This window comes from Habropoda laboriosa, unplaced genomic scaffold, assembly GCF_001263275.1.
Source record: "Habropoda laboriosa isolate 0110345459 unplaced genomic scaffold, ASM126327v1 scaffold469, whole genome shotgun sequence".
NCBI lineage: Eukaryota > Metazoa > Arthropoda > Insecta > Hymenoptera > Apidae > Habropoda > Habropoda laboriosa.
In genome coordinates this window covers 573177-587636 of record NW_017100616.1, presented here as the reverse complement: position 1 = coordinate 587636, position 14460 = coordinate 573177, and the positions used below count along the sequence as shown (strand labels likewise).

At 29.4% G+C, this 14460-nt stretch overlaps 4 protein-coding genes across 4 annotated transcripts in view; 2 read left to right on the top strand and 2 right to left on the bottom strand.

Moving 5' to 3' along the window:
- Positions 1 to 2913: 2913 nt before the first annotated feature.
- On the bottom strand, positions 2914 to 5580 carry LOC108576724 (ras-related C3 botulinum toxin substrate 1). Its single transcript, XM_017939781.1, has 4 exons — positions 5465 to 5580; positions 4686 to 5022; positions 4416 to 4577; positions 2914 to 2984 (listed from the first exon to the last, which is right to left on the bottom strand). Exons 1-3 carry the CDS (start codon positions 5578 to 5580, stop codon positions 4443 to 4445), a joined length of 588 nt encoding a protein of 195 aa, XP_017795270.1. The 3' UTR covers positions 2914 to 2984; positions 4416 to 4442.
- A 5312-nt stretch (positions 5581 to 10892) lies between these two features.
- LOC108576723 (tRNA-splicing endonuclease subunit Sen34) lies at positions 10893 to 12115 on the top strand. Its single transcript, XM_017939780.1, has 5 exons — positions 10893 to 10943; positions 10988 to 11260; positions 11335 to 11545; positions 11666 to 11827; positions 11916 to 12115. The coding sequence occupies exons 1-5, from the start codon at positions 10893 to 10895 to the stop codon at positions 12113 to 12115; spliced, it is 897 nt and encodes a 298-aa protein (XP_017795269.1).
- A 99-nt stretch (positions 12116 to 12214) lies between these two features.
- LOC108576727 (39S ribosomal protein L27, mitochondrial) lies at positions 12215 to 13217 on the bottom strand. The gene is made up of 4 exons (XM_017939784.1): positions 13110 to 13217; positions 12846 to 12926; positions 12524 to 12687; positions 12215 to 12418 (listed from the first exon to the last, which is right to left on the bottom strand). The coding sequence occupies exons 2-4, from the start codon at positions 12922 to 12924 to the stop codon at positions 12215 to 12217; spliced, it is 447 nt and encodes a 148-aa protein (XP_017795273.1). The 5' UTR covers positions 12925 to 12926; positions 13110 to 13217.
- Positions 13218 to 14008: 791 nt separating this feature from the next.
- The window catches only part of LOC108576726 (T-complex protein 1 subunit alpha), a 2643-nt gene continuing 2191 nt past the window's right edge, over positions 14009 to 14460 (top strand). Inside the window, 1 exon segment of the mRNA XM_017939783.1 lies at positions 14009 to 14259. Within this exon segment, the coding sequence (XP_017795272.1) occupies positions 14107 to 14259 (153 nt within the window). The 5' untranslated portion in view covers positions 14009 to 14106.

Sequence of the window (14460 nt, the reverse complement as noted above, 5' to 3'; positions counted from 1 at the left end):
TTAAACTCTTGCAACAAATTTAATCGATTACTGTTACAAAAGACTTATTTTTATTTCTTGTTAACTTACAAAATATTTTTAGATTTGAGAAGCAGACATTACTTTGTTCTGTTTTTATTAGATATATCATCTATATTGAAATTAAATTTTTTCAAACACTAAATCTTATGAAATTATATTATAACTTTGTTTTATAATATAAATCTTCCGTTTAAAAATATACCATTGCAAATATGACGTACCACTTCATTTCGACATTCTTTCACCTTGAAAGTAACATAAATAGAAATTATTATTAAACTGAATAAGTCATATTTTAATTCTTTAATGCAAATTGTTTGCAATATAATTAAAATAAAATTTGCTATTGTCAGCTAAAGTTTTGAATTTTCACAAAACACAGGTAAGGATTTTAATTGAAAACAAAATATTTCTTATTATGTACTTTATTTTAAGAAGTCCTTTTTAAAATACACATAAATAAAAATAAATGCTTCCAAGTGGTATGTAAAACATGCATTTATGTAGATACATTTTGATTATTCAACATTGTAATTTGAATTTTCCATATGAAAATAGGATAGTTCAAATTAATCTTTAAATTTGTATCTGCTTTCACTCTTATATTGACAGCAGAAGAGTTCATTTGTGAAAATACAATTAATACTACTATTACTTTTTTAAATAAAAGTTCAATTGTTATATAATGTAGTAAAATAAATGGTGTTTTACCTTTAATATTATTAATTGTGAGAATAAAAATGAAACATTATTTGTATTGACATAATGCTCTCTTGTGCTGCTTTATTAGTACAGAAATTAGTGATTTTACAGAAATTTTAAGAAAATAGATAAATGTTATGTTTATAAGTTACTGACTATTAAATTTACTTAGTACATATACATACATCTGTATTCTAATGCATTCTTATCCTCCTTGTTTGGTTTATTCTGCTTCACTTAAATTGACAATATCTTAAATTAGATCAATACTTTCATGTCCTTCATTTCATCATTCCAGTTTGATTGTTTCCTTCTTTTAATATAAATGTTTATTAATTAGACGTGATTCGAATATAAATTTCAATAAAACATTGCATATACAAATAAAATCAGATTCATGGTGACTAGAATATTTTTACACTTCATACATCCATTCTTTATATATACTTATATGCAATAAGTATATATATTAATAAAGATTATAAGCATTACATTAAAAGTAACACTGAACTTTGGTTTGTAGCATTTATTATTGTTACTTTTTTCATCAAAAAGAAAGAAAAAAAAATGGAAAAAGTCGATATTAAATACTTTTCATTAAATGCACAAGTTGTAAGTAGTGTAATTCATCTTACCAACATGCGTAGATTCTCAGCTACATCATTAGTACAAACATTTATTAACTTTGATCCTATTTACTTAAAGAGATTATTATATATGTACATATAAAGAAACATTTGCACTGAATTAGCTGCCTGAATTTAACTTTTTTCTCACTTAAAATAAAGCTATGATTAATTATTATTACAGTAAATTGTAGGTATGTATGTCAGTTTAAATGTAGTATACAAGAAAAATTTCAGGTATAAGTAGTAAATTTTGGAGTAATAGAATAAAATTTTTATTTACATTTTAATACTGCAAAAAAGTTCTTCATATTAATCTTAAAAATTAAATATCATTTAAATACTATTTAAAAGATTGTGCTTTGTTTTATTCTTATTCTCAATTAATTTGTATTTGATAAACTTTATGTTCAGTAATAATAGTAAAATAAATGCACTACTTACAATAAATGCAAATGTTACATACAATTATTATATAACACACTGCTGGTATCTGTTCACTTTATATAATAAATGTATCATTTATGTACGTATGTACATAATATAAAAAATTCCTAGGCTTATATTTGTTGTAGAGCAATAATAATGTTTTGAATTGTGCTTTTTAAAGTATCAAAGAAACAATTGTTTTATACAGGAACTACAAAGTACTGTACGTTCTTAACTAAAACACGAATTTACAAGATATTTTGCAGCAAAAATACCGAAAATAAATTTGTTGTTCAAAACCATTGTTAGTATAACAAAGTGTAAAAAGCTTACTGCAAACATCTTACGACACACTCTATACTTCAATCACACGACTAATTATTTTAATAATAGATTGTGTACATACTGAAATATATAAAAGAAAAGAAAGAAGAAAAAGGTTATTATTTATAGTTAGTTTGATTGAAATTTAGAGCATGTTATTACTATGCTACAGTATGTACACTTAGCAAGCATTGTTAAGGCGTAAATATTAAGAAATTCCGTTAGCAGCCAATTTACAGATGGAGACAATTCTGAATGTTCGTCGACCAAATGGTTTATGGCAAGCAAACATTGAAAACTGAAGTCTGAGCCTATCATAAACCTGGACGAAAACCGTTAGCGAAAACTTTTCTCGCCTTTTAATTTTTTATACATCGAATTTGTACATCGAACAGACAAATCAAGCAGAACCACCGTACAAGAAACATCTTTCCGTCAAAGTAAAATAAACAATTCGTTTCAACTTAATGAATACTTTTTTTTTTTTTTTTCATTTCTCAGCTATTCACACAAAGCTAAGTCGGCGTGTAAGATACGCATACATTTTAAGTTACAATACGGAAAGATATGCATATGCACAAGCATTAATATGCCTCATTCTTAGTTCACCCTCACTTACACTAGGAATTTTTTTCCTTTTAAATATGATGACATATCACCAATTCGTTTGAAATTCACATTGAGTATAAATACAAATAAAGTATGATATTCAATATTCATTTTATAAATTTGAAAGCATATGGCACGCACGTCCTATCTTTCTATATTCTAAGCTTTTTTCCAAATATAAAAAATAGCATGTTCACAAGTGGTGGAATATTTGTTAGTCATCATCACACTATTTTTTTTTTATTGAGTCCTTTTATAGAGAGCATGTAATATCTATGAAAATAATGTTTTAATATTATAGATTAATGTAAACAAAGTATGTTACAATATAATAAGGACAAAATTCAGAATGATAAATTAAATGTAAGTGTGGATATGTAAGTAATTTCACGCATAAAAGAAAAAAATTACTTGTTCTGTACAATATATTCATTATTGTAAAATATGTTATTAATTTTTCTTTTTAATGTGACAATTAATATAAATTAATTTGATAAAAATAATAATGGAAGGTTAAAATGTCATGGTCACCTTTCAAAATAAATTGTGCTATGTTCTTGGTATTATAGACATACTTTGCACCATATGTTTGTCACTGGTATTATATTTTCTACATAATTCAATATATATTTTGATTATTTTTTTCACAATGTACTTCTCAATTATTACGAAAAATAATTTAGAGCCTTTAACTGTTGATCAAATTGCACCAGTGCAACAATCTGTAAAATTGTATCTGCCACATGCAACAACAGAAATACAATTTTAGACATAAAAACGTTTAATGTTTTGTAATAAAGTCTTTTCAGAGCATGATTACTCAGTACATAATCAAAATAAAATAAATATCAATATACCCATAAAACGGCATATTCTGTATTATGTAATCATAAGAAAAATGTTCAAATTCTAGACAATAAAGTGTGTCACATAAAAGCATTAAATTTATTATACACAAAACATGTATGAATATTTGTTGGCAGTATTTTATATGTAATATACTTTTCTGTTAATGTATAAAGAAATATTACAATCACAATATTTATCGAAAATTTTGAGATAAATATAAAATATTTCTTATTATGAGATTCTTCAATTCTTTCATATCTTTTTTCAACTTCTTTAATATGAAATTGTAATAAAATACATACCTATATTGTCTAGAACTGACATAAAAAATGCTCGCGTTATTGATTTGATTTTTCTTCGTTGCTATGGCACTGTATGTTTAAATAATTCTATAATGCTATTTTACATTTTATAAAAGTTGTTAGTATATTGATTGTTATACCTATCATATGTGTATACTAAATGAATGTTTTTACTATTATAGGTATAAAAATTTATAAGTCTGGCAGCTTTCATGTTCAAAGTTTTAAGACTCAATATTTTTAGCTACATGAAGTGCATGCAAATTTTTAATAATTTTTATTTGTTTAAATGCTGCAACTACTGATTCAAAATTATACTGGTATCATACTTTCTGGTTGTGTAAGTTCCTAATCTTATATTAATTTTACAGCTTGTACTAGAAATAACATGCTGTAAATTGTACTTTATTTATGATACAGTAAACTATAGCTGCCAGAGGAATTTATTAAAATGCATAGGTTGCTACCATCTTTTCAAAACATTCATATTTCATTTTTTTTCTTTGTGAGAAAATTAATTTCAGTCTGTCAGTTTATATGTGGTTTTACCTACATTGATTAGTTCTTGATTATTTACTGTTTATAACATAATGCATCTTCTCTGTCTGCGTTTTTGAGGTTCAGGTCTTAAAACAGCACGTACTGCTTCATCAAATACTTGCTTTAAACCACGTTGTGTTAGTGCAGAACATTCCATATATTTAACTGCACGAATCTATGGATTATATTTAAAATTATTAATTAGAAAAGTATAACAAAATATAAAATTAAGAATGTATAAATATATTATGTTTATTTTCTTATGCCTAAGTTTTATTCTGACCTTATTTGCCAATTTTTGTCCTTGTTCACGTTTTATAGCACTAAGACCTTGTTCAGCTAAGGCAGTAAGTGTCTCACGATCATCTCTTAAGTCTATTTTAGTTCCAACAAGTATCATTGGGGCATCTGGGCAGTGATGTTTTATCTCTGGATACCATTTACTGGTAACATTTTCAAAGGATGAAGGACTTGTTACTGAGAAACAAATCAGAAAAACATCAGTTTGTGGATACGAAAGTGGACGAAGCCTGTCATAATCTTCTTGACCTGCTGTATCCCAAAGCCCTAGGCTAACAGGTATTCCATCCACAACCATAGGTGCTGAATAATTATCAAACCTGTATAAAATGATGAAACCTATGTTTAAAAAATTAAATATTAAATGAGACTAAAATTATAAGACATCTTAAATACCATTCTAAAACATTTTTACATTTGTTTCAAGCATAGTAGAAAAGTATTTTAATGTTTAGTCTATTTTAAACACTATACAAATAACATTTCAAAAGATTCTAGGGTTTAATAGTGCTGCAAAAATATAATACAAAATGGATTACTTCCTGTAAGTAGTGGAAGGGTATCCAATACTGCTTTACTATTATTAGCTATCCCATTTCACTGCTCTTAGAAAGAAGTGAACAATAGAAAGTTATTATATGTATATTGAACTTAAAAATGCCAAAAATACAAGTAGTTTTTCTAAATAACTTTTAATTGAATTGTACTATGTCATAATAAATAACTGGAAGATGTTTTAGTTTATAGAAAGGCAATACTTACACTGTGGGAACATATTCTCCTGGAAAACTGTCTGTTGTATATGATATTAACATACATGTTTTTCCTACTGTTCCATCCCCTACCACAACACATTTGATTGGTCTACCTGAACTCATGTTTCCAAGACTGAAGTAATAAATAAATATTATTACTGCACTATAAATAACATTGAATCTTTTGTTTAAAAATAATATTGTTAAAACGTTCAAATAAACAATTACTTGTAAAAACAAATATTTTTACTTGATAATATCATAATCGTCAATTATGGCCTTACAATATTATAAAAAGTTATGGAACATATTTATATGAAAATAAATATTATTCATTGTGAATTATAACCAAAATATGCTTTTTGCAATATATACTGTTAAACCATGTAAGTGTACTTTGAAAGAACTGAATTATGCACGTTTTGAATTTAAAGGTTAACCACAAAGGTGTGCAGCTCTGCAATTGAAGGGCTTGCCCTTCAATTCCAATCTATTTGTTCATTTTGCAACTGGTAAACAAGGATAATCGATATCTTTTGATCACTCACCAAATATGAATAAACGTTTAAATAGAAAAAAAACCAATGTTTCAACGCGACTTCAATTGCGAATATATTGGACTTTCTTTAAAAAATTATAAAACCGGGTGCCATGGCGGTATTGCGGTTTTTGGGACTAAAACGGACGTAGTCTTCGCTTGGTGACAGATGTTCGACAATCCTCTTCCTTCCCCTTCTTCCCGAAACAATTATTCAGAAATGATGAATGGCGACATCTGTTGAATTAAAACATTTTTATAATGTTTTACCACAGACGAGGTATAAAATAGACCTATCACCTTATGGGACTTCGTAGTAACATTAAGAATGGTGACAAAGTAAACAGCAGAAATTTCTATCATTTTATAAATGAATACTCTTTTATAATTTATAAAATGTCATCGGTATAAAAACATCTGTATTTATATAAATACATTTTCAATAACACAGATTTTGCTGAACATTTAAAGTATACAACAGTAAATCAAACATTTAAACATTATTTACAATTGTTACGTCTTCTCGTCTTCCCATGAAGAACAAAAAAATGTAACTAGGCGAGGGCCAACCGGTCCGTGCCACGAAGCGTGAACGAACAAAGATTAGAAACTATTTCGTTCATGTGACCCGTATGTCCACGTATAACAAGATCTCCCTTTTGATTTACGCACGATGGTTTTTCTTTTTAGTAGGGAACTGACAAATGTCCACTGTTTTTTTTTTTAAGCATTCCCTTGCAGGATCAAAGAGGGCTGTGGATTCTTGGTCGGTAGGATATCAATCGTCGATAATGTTTCATCTGCAATGTAGAAGCACAGACGACGTACAGGATAGACCTAGCATCTTATGGGATTTTCTGTTCGGGGCTTTGGGGTTAAGAAGAGCCTTACCATTTTCATATCGCTCCCAACGTTACCGATTTAGCATAGAATAAGATTACAATAATATATTACAAATAAGAAAGTAACGTAATTGTTTATCAGTAGATGATTCATCACATGCGCGTGTTCTACTGTTTTCAAAAGATCGTGAACAGTTCTACCCACGCAATCCAATATACTTAGTCGTGCTCATTACGAAGGATATCTCGTCGAGGTATTTAGCAATACAGAAACGAGTTAAACGAGGAAAAAATTAGGGGTAGACAAAAATAGCGTTAGAGACATGAGTTAGACAAGGAAAGGAATATCCGTAGACAAGGATAGAAAATTTTAAAAGTGAAACTAATGCCATCTCGTGTTTGGTGACGCGAACTACGACTTTGTAACAGGAACACAGCATGTTACAGAGGTATTAGACAAGAAACGCACTAGTGTGCGATAAGGATAGAGAGAAAACGTTTCCTATTGGCTGGGGGCCGCCATAGCTTCACCTTCTGAAGGCGACATCATGTCGGACAGGGAAAAATTATTAATAACTCAATAATTACGATGATTTTGTGAACTTTTAGAATTGAAGAATGAAGTGTGGGCCTTCGGTAACTTTCACATATAGTTTTTAATGCACCAAACCTTTTTGATAATTAATTATTAACAATTTTAGTACGTGATGTCGGGAACGATACCGCATACGTTTACGGTTCTTCAATAATTTCATAGCATTCTAAATTGCCATCAACTAGCTGTATGCATCTGAAAGGCAACTCTCTTAGTTACATTCTCATATAATTTTTATTTGAGTGCTATCCTTGTTTCTTTCTATCGATTTCCTTGTCTTACTTATCGCCAAAATGCAGACCGAAATACAGATATGATAAAAGCATTAATTTTAACGTAATTTATAAATCAACCATGCATTTTTCTTTTATATGTGCAGTTTTAACTTAAGAAATGCTTTAATTTGCTTTCCAATTATATAATAAACGTGATGAAATAGAAAGCTGAAACTCTTACAATTAGTGGGTAACAGTTAAGGCCAGATTACGGACAGTTCGAGTTAGTATTTTACGAGCGCTCGAGAAGAGAACATCGCAAGAGCTTCCACCTCGACATTCTCACTCTCCTTACCCAATAATTGATTATTTAATATATTTTATCGTGTGTGCAGAATTTTGGACTCGTAAAGGCATGGTAAAAGCACCAGACAGTGAAGAAGGAAACATTTAGCAGTTGTCAGCAGCGTCTGGTCCAGAACAAAGCAAAAGAAGAGTAACTCCAAGAAATACACAAACAGGGTGCCCCATTTTAATTAATTCGTGCAATTATCCAAGGATTGAGAATAACATCGAGAGAATCGTCAGAAATAAAGTATTATCAGGTTGGTTGAGTTTTTAAATAGAAATTCAATGAATTTTTCGCTTTTAATATTAGTTATTGTAAATTAGAGCATAATTGCATGTAGTAAGCAGTTTGAAATTTGTATTTAGAATAAATTTTTTATTGTTTTAACGTTACTAGTAATGTACGTAGAGGGGTTATTTATAGGGGTGGAGAAATATGTTGAGAATGTATAATGACGTTTTGTTTGCGGTTGCAAATTGATCGAGGTGTGGGACACGGTTGCAGTAGCAGGAAAAGAACTTTTATATTGTTGAACGGTGGTTTTTAAGTAGCAAGATACTTTTATTTCACTGTTCATCTTTGAAACTTGAATGCACACATTGTTGCAGTCTCTATTCTCGAATGCAACATCGATGGAAGCACTATTTCGAATGCAAAACATTGTTGTACGTGTTACTTTTGAATGCAACGTTGCTTGAAGCGTTATATTTGAACGCAAACATTGTTGGAATCTCTATATCTGATTGCAACATTATTAGAAGCGCTATTTCGAACGCAAACATTATGACAACCACTACGCTTGAATGTAACATTGTTACAAGCGTTGTTCTCGCTTGTAACATCGTTAACTCGTATTATTTTCGTTATTATTATTCGTTCCCGAAAATTGCACATTGTTGCAAACGCGTAATCGGGTTTGCAACTTTGTTGCCGCGAATCGCTCCCGAAAATTGCACATTGTTGCAAATGCGTAATCGGGTTTGCAACTTTGTTGCCGCGAATCGCTCCCGAAAATTGCACATTGTTGCAAACGCGTAATCGGGGTTTGCAACTTTGTTGCCGAAAGCCGCTCCAGAAAATTGCACATTGTTGCAAACGCGCCGTTTTGCAACTTTGTTGCCGGAAGTCGCTCCCGAAAATCGCACATTGTTGCAAACGCGTTCTGAGTTTGCAACTTTGTTGCCGGAAGTCTCCCCCGAAAATCGCACATTGTTGCAAACGCGTTCTGAGTTTGCAACTTTGTTGCCGAAAGTCGCTCCCGAAAATTGCACATTGTGTCGCGCGCGCGATTCGCGAAAAAGGCACATTGTTGCAAAACGCGCTATCGGGGTTTGCAACTTTGTTGTCGCGAATCGTTCTCGAAAAACGCACATTGTTGCACAACGCGCCGTTTTGCAACATTGTGCATTTTTCGAGAACGCTTCGCGGCAACAATGTTGCAAGCACGATCTCCCCCTTTAAAAAAAGAAAAAGTACAAAGTTAAACAATACTGGTATATTGTTACCTTTTGTAATATACATTTTAAACAATAATTTTACAATAAATAACTGATTTATTCATAAATAACTTCATTTTTTCGTGTTTCCTGATTTTTTGTTTCCTTTCCTTGTATTTTATGGGGTGTGGAAGGTCCATCTGTAATTCATACGCAAAGAACATTAATTTTTCAATTTGCAATAAAAATTAGAAACAATTTCTAACTAATCTACCGCATGTAATTGTTAATTTAATGCGATCTTAATAAATTAAGATGTTTTATTAAGTTAAATCATGCAACAAATTTATTTAACACCTCCAATATTATAAACTACCATCTAAATTATTATTTAACAAGAAACACCAATTATTCGATAATTAAAGGACTTGAAAATAAAGAAGAAACTTTATTTCACTATCTACAGTATTAGTAATGTTAAAGCAATTAAAAATTTATTATAAGTATCAATTTTAAACTGTTTACTAGATGAAATTATGCTTTAAATTACAATAACTATTATTAGAAGCTGAAAATTCATTGAATTTCTATTTAAAAAATCAACTAACCTGTTATACTTCGTTCCTAAGAATGGTCTCGAACCTTCCACTTTGAACGCTGACGGCAGACTGAGCAGAACACACCCTCCAAGATTGAACTCTTCTAACGATAAACTGCGTAATTTTTAATATTTCTCCCGTTGAAATACCATTTTATTTCAAGTATGGAGTCTGTGACCATGTTTTCAAGTCCCGATAATAATTATTTGGAATAATTGTTGCTAAGACACTCCTCATTTGACTGTAAAATTGAAAAAATTCCAATTAATTTTGTTCTTACTTTAAATACCTTCTTAAGTGAGTTTTATATGAATCATTTTTGGAATAACGAATAGTTCAGGAGATAAAATGCGCGGAGTAATTAAATTAGGACACTGTACGTACATTTCTTGTATGTTGTTCTCCGTTTACTCTGTTCTGTACAAGAAGTTACTGACTACTGCTAAATTCTTTCTTCTCCACTGTCTGCTAAAGGTCCATATTTTATTCTTTAATACTAAAAGTTTACCAATTTATCATAAATAATGTGTGATTTATATGGGTAATTGCGCTAAAATGAAGAAGGTGGATTCTCATGAGAGTTGTAGAATATGGATCTCATGGCTGATACGCATAAGACACGGAGCATGAACGTCACACAATCTTTCCAAAAATATTATACAATATTTTCCTATTTATTAATTTAAACAGTTTCTGAAAATTTACCTTTATATATGGATCAACATTTAATATTTAATTTGATTGGTTATTGAAAAGAGGAACTAGTATAGCATGTACATTCTTCTTAACACTATATGTAAATTAGGATATTATGATTACAAAACACAGTGGTAAAGATTTCAAAAGTTTTGCATTATAAAAATGATAGATTTGATCTCAGCAAGAAATAACGTTTTTATATGGAGTGCAGAAGGTAATATTATCATCTTTTTAAATTGTGGTGTATAAATGTAAATGACTGGCTGAAGCTTAGACGGGATTATCGAATCATTGGTGAACTCATAGGTTGTCTTCCAAAAAAACCTAGACAAGATATATTTTCAGGTCTTCCATTACTTTTACTTCCAGAAGAAGTATCTCTTTTACTTGAAAAAAATGTTGCACGTCTGATACGATATCCCTGTCTTCAAAACCCACCATCTAATACCTTAAAGCAAACTTTTGAAGAATATAGAAATACATTATATATAGAACAAGAAAAATGCTTAAGGAAAGAAAGACAAAAACAGGTTAATAAAGCAATATTTTCTAATAACTATAACGATATTTTGTTAATGTTTTTTTAAGATAAATATCAGTGTAGGTGATTGGAATGATGGACAAAATTATAGAAGGAAAGAAACGAAAAATTCTTGGAATAGATACAAGAAAAAAAAAAGTAAGCAAACCATTAGATCCAAAAGTACAAGAAGCACTAAATAATATTGAAATAAATAGACAAGATTTATTAAACGAGGAAATGGCAAAATTACCTAAGTTAGATAAAAGTGATGCTCTGATTCAAACTCATACAGGTAAAGAAAAGATGATGGTAATGATAAATAAAATACATGAAACAAAATAATATAATACTAAAATCATATCTAAAAGATTTGTTTTAATTTTTTACATATTTGATAAAAATACATTTTTAGTATATCCATGGACAGATACAGCTGATGTGGAAATAATAGAATGGAAATATCCTTGCAATTATAAACAACAACTTCGTTATAAAACATATAAAGATCTGTGGGAGAAAGGGTATTATGTAACTAGTGGAGAAAAATTTGGAGGAGATTTTTTGGTGTATCCTGGTAATACAAAACATATCTTATTTAAATGTTGTTATTAGGCCTAGATAAAAATTTTAATTATTTGTTTTTTAAAATGTTTCTTTTATAGGAGAGCCTATTATGTTTCACTCTCAATTTATAATCTTATGTAAAGACAAAAGTGAAGAAATCCCAATAACTGAACTTTCAGCTCAATGTCGGATTGCTTGCCATGTTCGAAAGACGCAAGTATATGCATTCTTTTCTGCAAATCAAGATAATATAAAATACCAATCGTTTCAATGGGCTGAAAGTACTATGTTTGAATAATGTATTCAATAGAATTTTCAAAGAGAAAATTATTTTCTTTTTGACTGTTTATCTGTATTTTCAATTTACATAAAAAGAAATACAATCTAAAAATTTTATCTAAATAGTATCAATCAATACAAATCTATCATGTTGCGGTTCTGGAATAATATTAAAGTGTTTTTTATATATGACACTGTTTTCTCTGCCAGCATAATTCAATTTAGCCCAAGAACGAGCCATATTTGGATTAATTTTTTCACAAGTGACCATTACCTTTCCTTTTTCTAAAGCATATAATGTACCATTTTTACCAAAACCAACCTGGGAAATAAGCAAATAATTAGCACATATTTAAATAATAATATTTAATGTAACATGATTGTTCCATGCATAAATACGTATTTTAAAAAATACAATTGAACTCACATATAATCCTGGATGAAATCTAGGTCTAAGTTGTGTAGCTAACATTGTAGATGCCTGAACATAGTGTCCATCTTGCACTTTCCATCCTCTGTGCTTTGGTTTTAGATTAGTAGGTGAATTACGTGTACTACCACTGCTTCTCTTTGATGCATATCTTACAAATGCTATTAACAATTTGTTAATCTTTAAAATTAAATAAATACTACATGGATATAAAATATTTGATTCAAATAAATTTAGAATGCTTATCAATTTTTGTACTAGCAAAAAAATAATACTAATGATTGAAAACATATTAAATGTATGTGTATATTTTACAAACCTAAATTAGTAGTAGTAATGTTCACAAGAGATTTAGAATTTTGTAAGGTGCAACCAAATAAATGTGTTAAGAGTACCATGTCTGAAAAACAATTATTTGAGGTACAATAATGTTATTTATTTCTGTATTCAGATAGGTTATACTTCGTAATCATAAACTTTTTTAACTTTAAAAAAATAAAAAATTGTTTATCATTTACAATTCTATGTATAAAATGTTATGTCATATACAATAAACAATAAATATTCTTTATTAAACATTTACCTTTATCTTTAGTTTATCTATGACGCCCACAATACGCGATTCATGCGAACCTGACATGAGGTCCACACTTTGCGATTCTCATGTGAATTCTCTTTTTTAATTTTAGTGCATTTACCAGATACATATTTATAACGAACTAAATGTTACTTTATATTTAAATATAACTCGTACCTATTATAACATAGGATAAGGATCTTAGAGTAATATTAAATTGTAATTTGCATGTAGAAGTAATCAATATAGTATATGCGTGCGCAGCTACGCGCGTAACTCCATGGAAGCATCTAGAAAACTTAAATGTTATTCTCCTGTTCATTAATTGTCCATCAATTATTTTTTCATTATGTAAAATCGTCCACATACGCTTTCCGGGCACCAACACGCGATTATTCACGTTCTGACACTTAAATAATTCACACATTTGTTTCTTCGCGGAAAAACTACGAGATGTTACAATACCAATCTTTTCAGTTGCAAATAATTACCAACTCTTGCAAATGTTTACTTTGAAAGTAAAATTCGAAATTTAGTAACATTAGAATAAATTAATCATATATTATTAAGAACACCTTAAATGGTTTAATTATACATTCGAATCTATAATTTCAATGTTTAACAAAAGATCTATACTTTATATTATTTGAATGCGATATAATTGAGGATTTATTTATTTTCATTTATAAGCCATATTTAATGCTTACAGTGTTTTGTCATGTATAATATGTACTATAAATTAGACAACAAGGACTTTTCTAGAAGGTAACGAAAACGTTTTTTGTCCACAATTTCGTAACCAATTAAAAATAAGAACTCGATGATCTATCCAATGGAAAATTATATTAAACTTGCCCCTAAAAGGAAGTAAGAAGGATAGGCGTCGCTAGTCGTCATCAGTAGGAATCACACGCGGATTTCTTTACGAAAGTTTTGTCGGCAATCGAAAATTCGATCGTCGTTCAGTTGCAGTATTACACAAAAGTGAAAAAATTATTACAAAATGTCAACAGTAGCTAGTCCTTTGGCTGTTGGTGGTATCCGACAGTCTGGAGCTCCTGTACGGACACAGAATGGTACGTTGCTAGTAAGAACTTGGTTATGCTTCGATTTATTCGACGTTTAGTTAAATACGGATTTTTTGCAAACGATTTTCGTTTTGTCTTCGTTATACTTTTTAAGTTTTAATGCATATGATAATATTTATTATAATATGATTTGCAGTTGCAATGAAGTAAATAATTTTAGAATTACTTTATATGATATATGCAGCATTAAATATATAACATTGGACAAAATGCATAAGGGTTTATTAGTCTATAAAATATAAAACATTTTGAAAGGGGTGGCAACAATG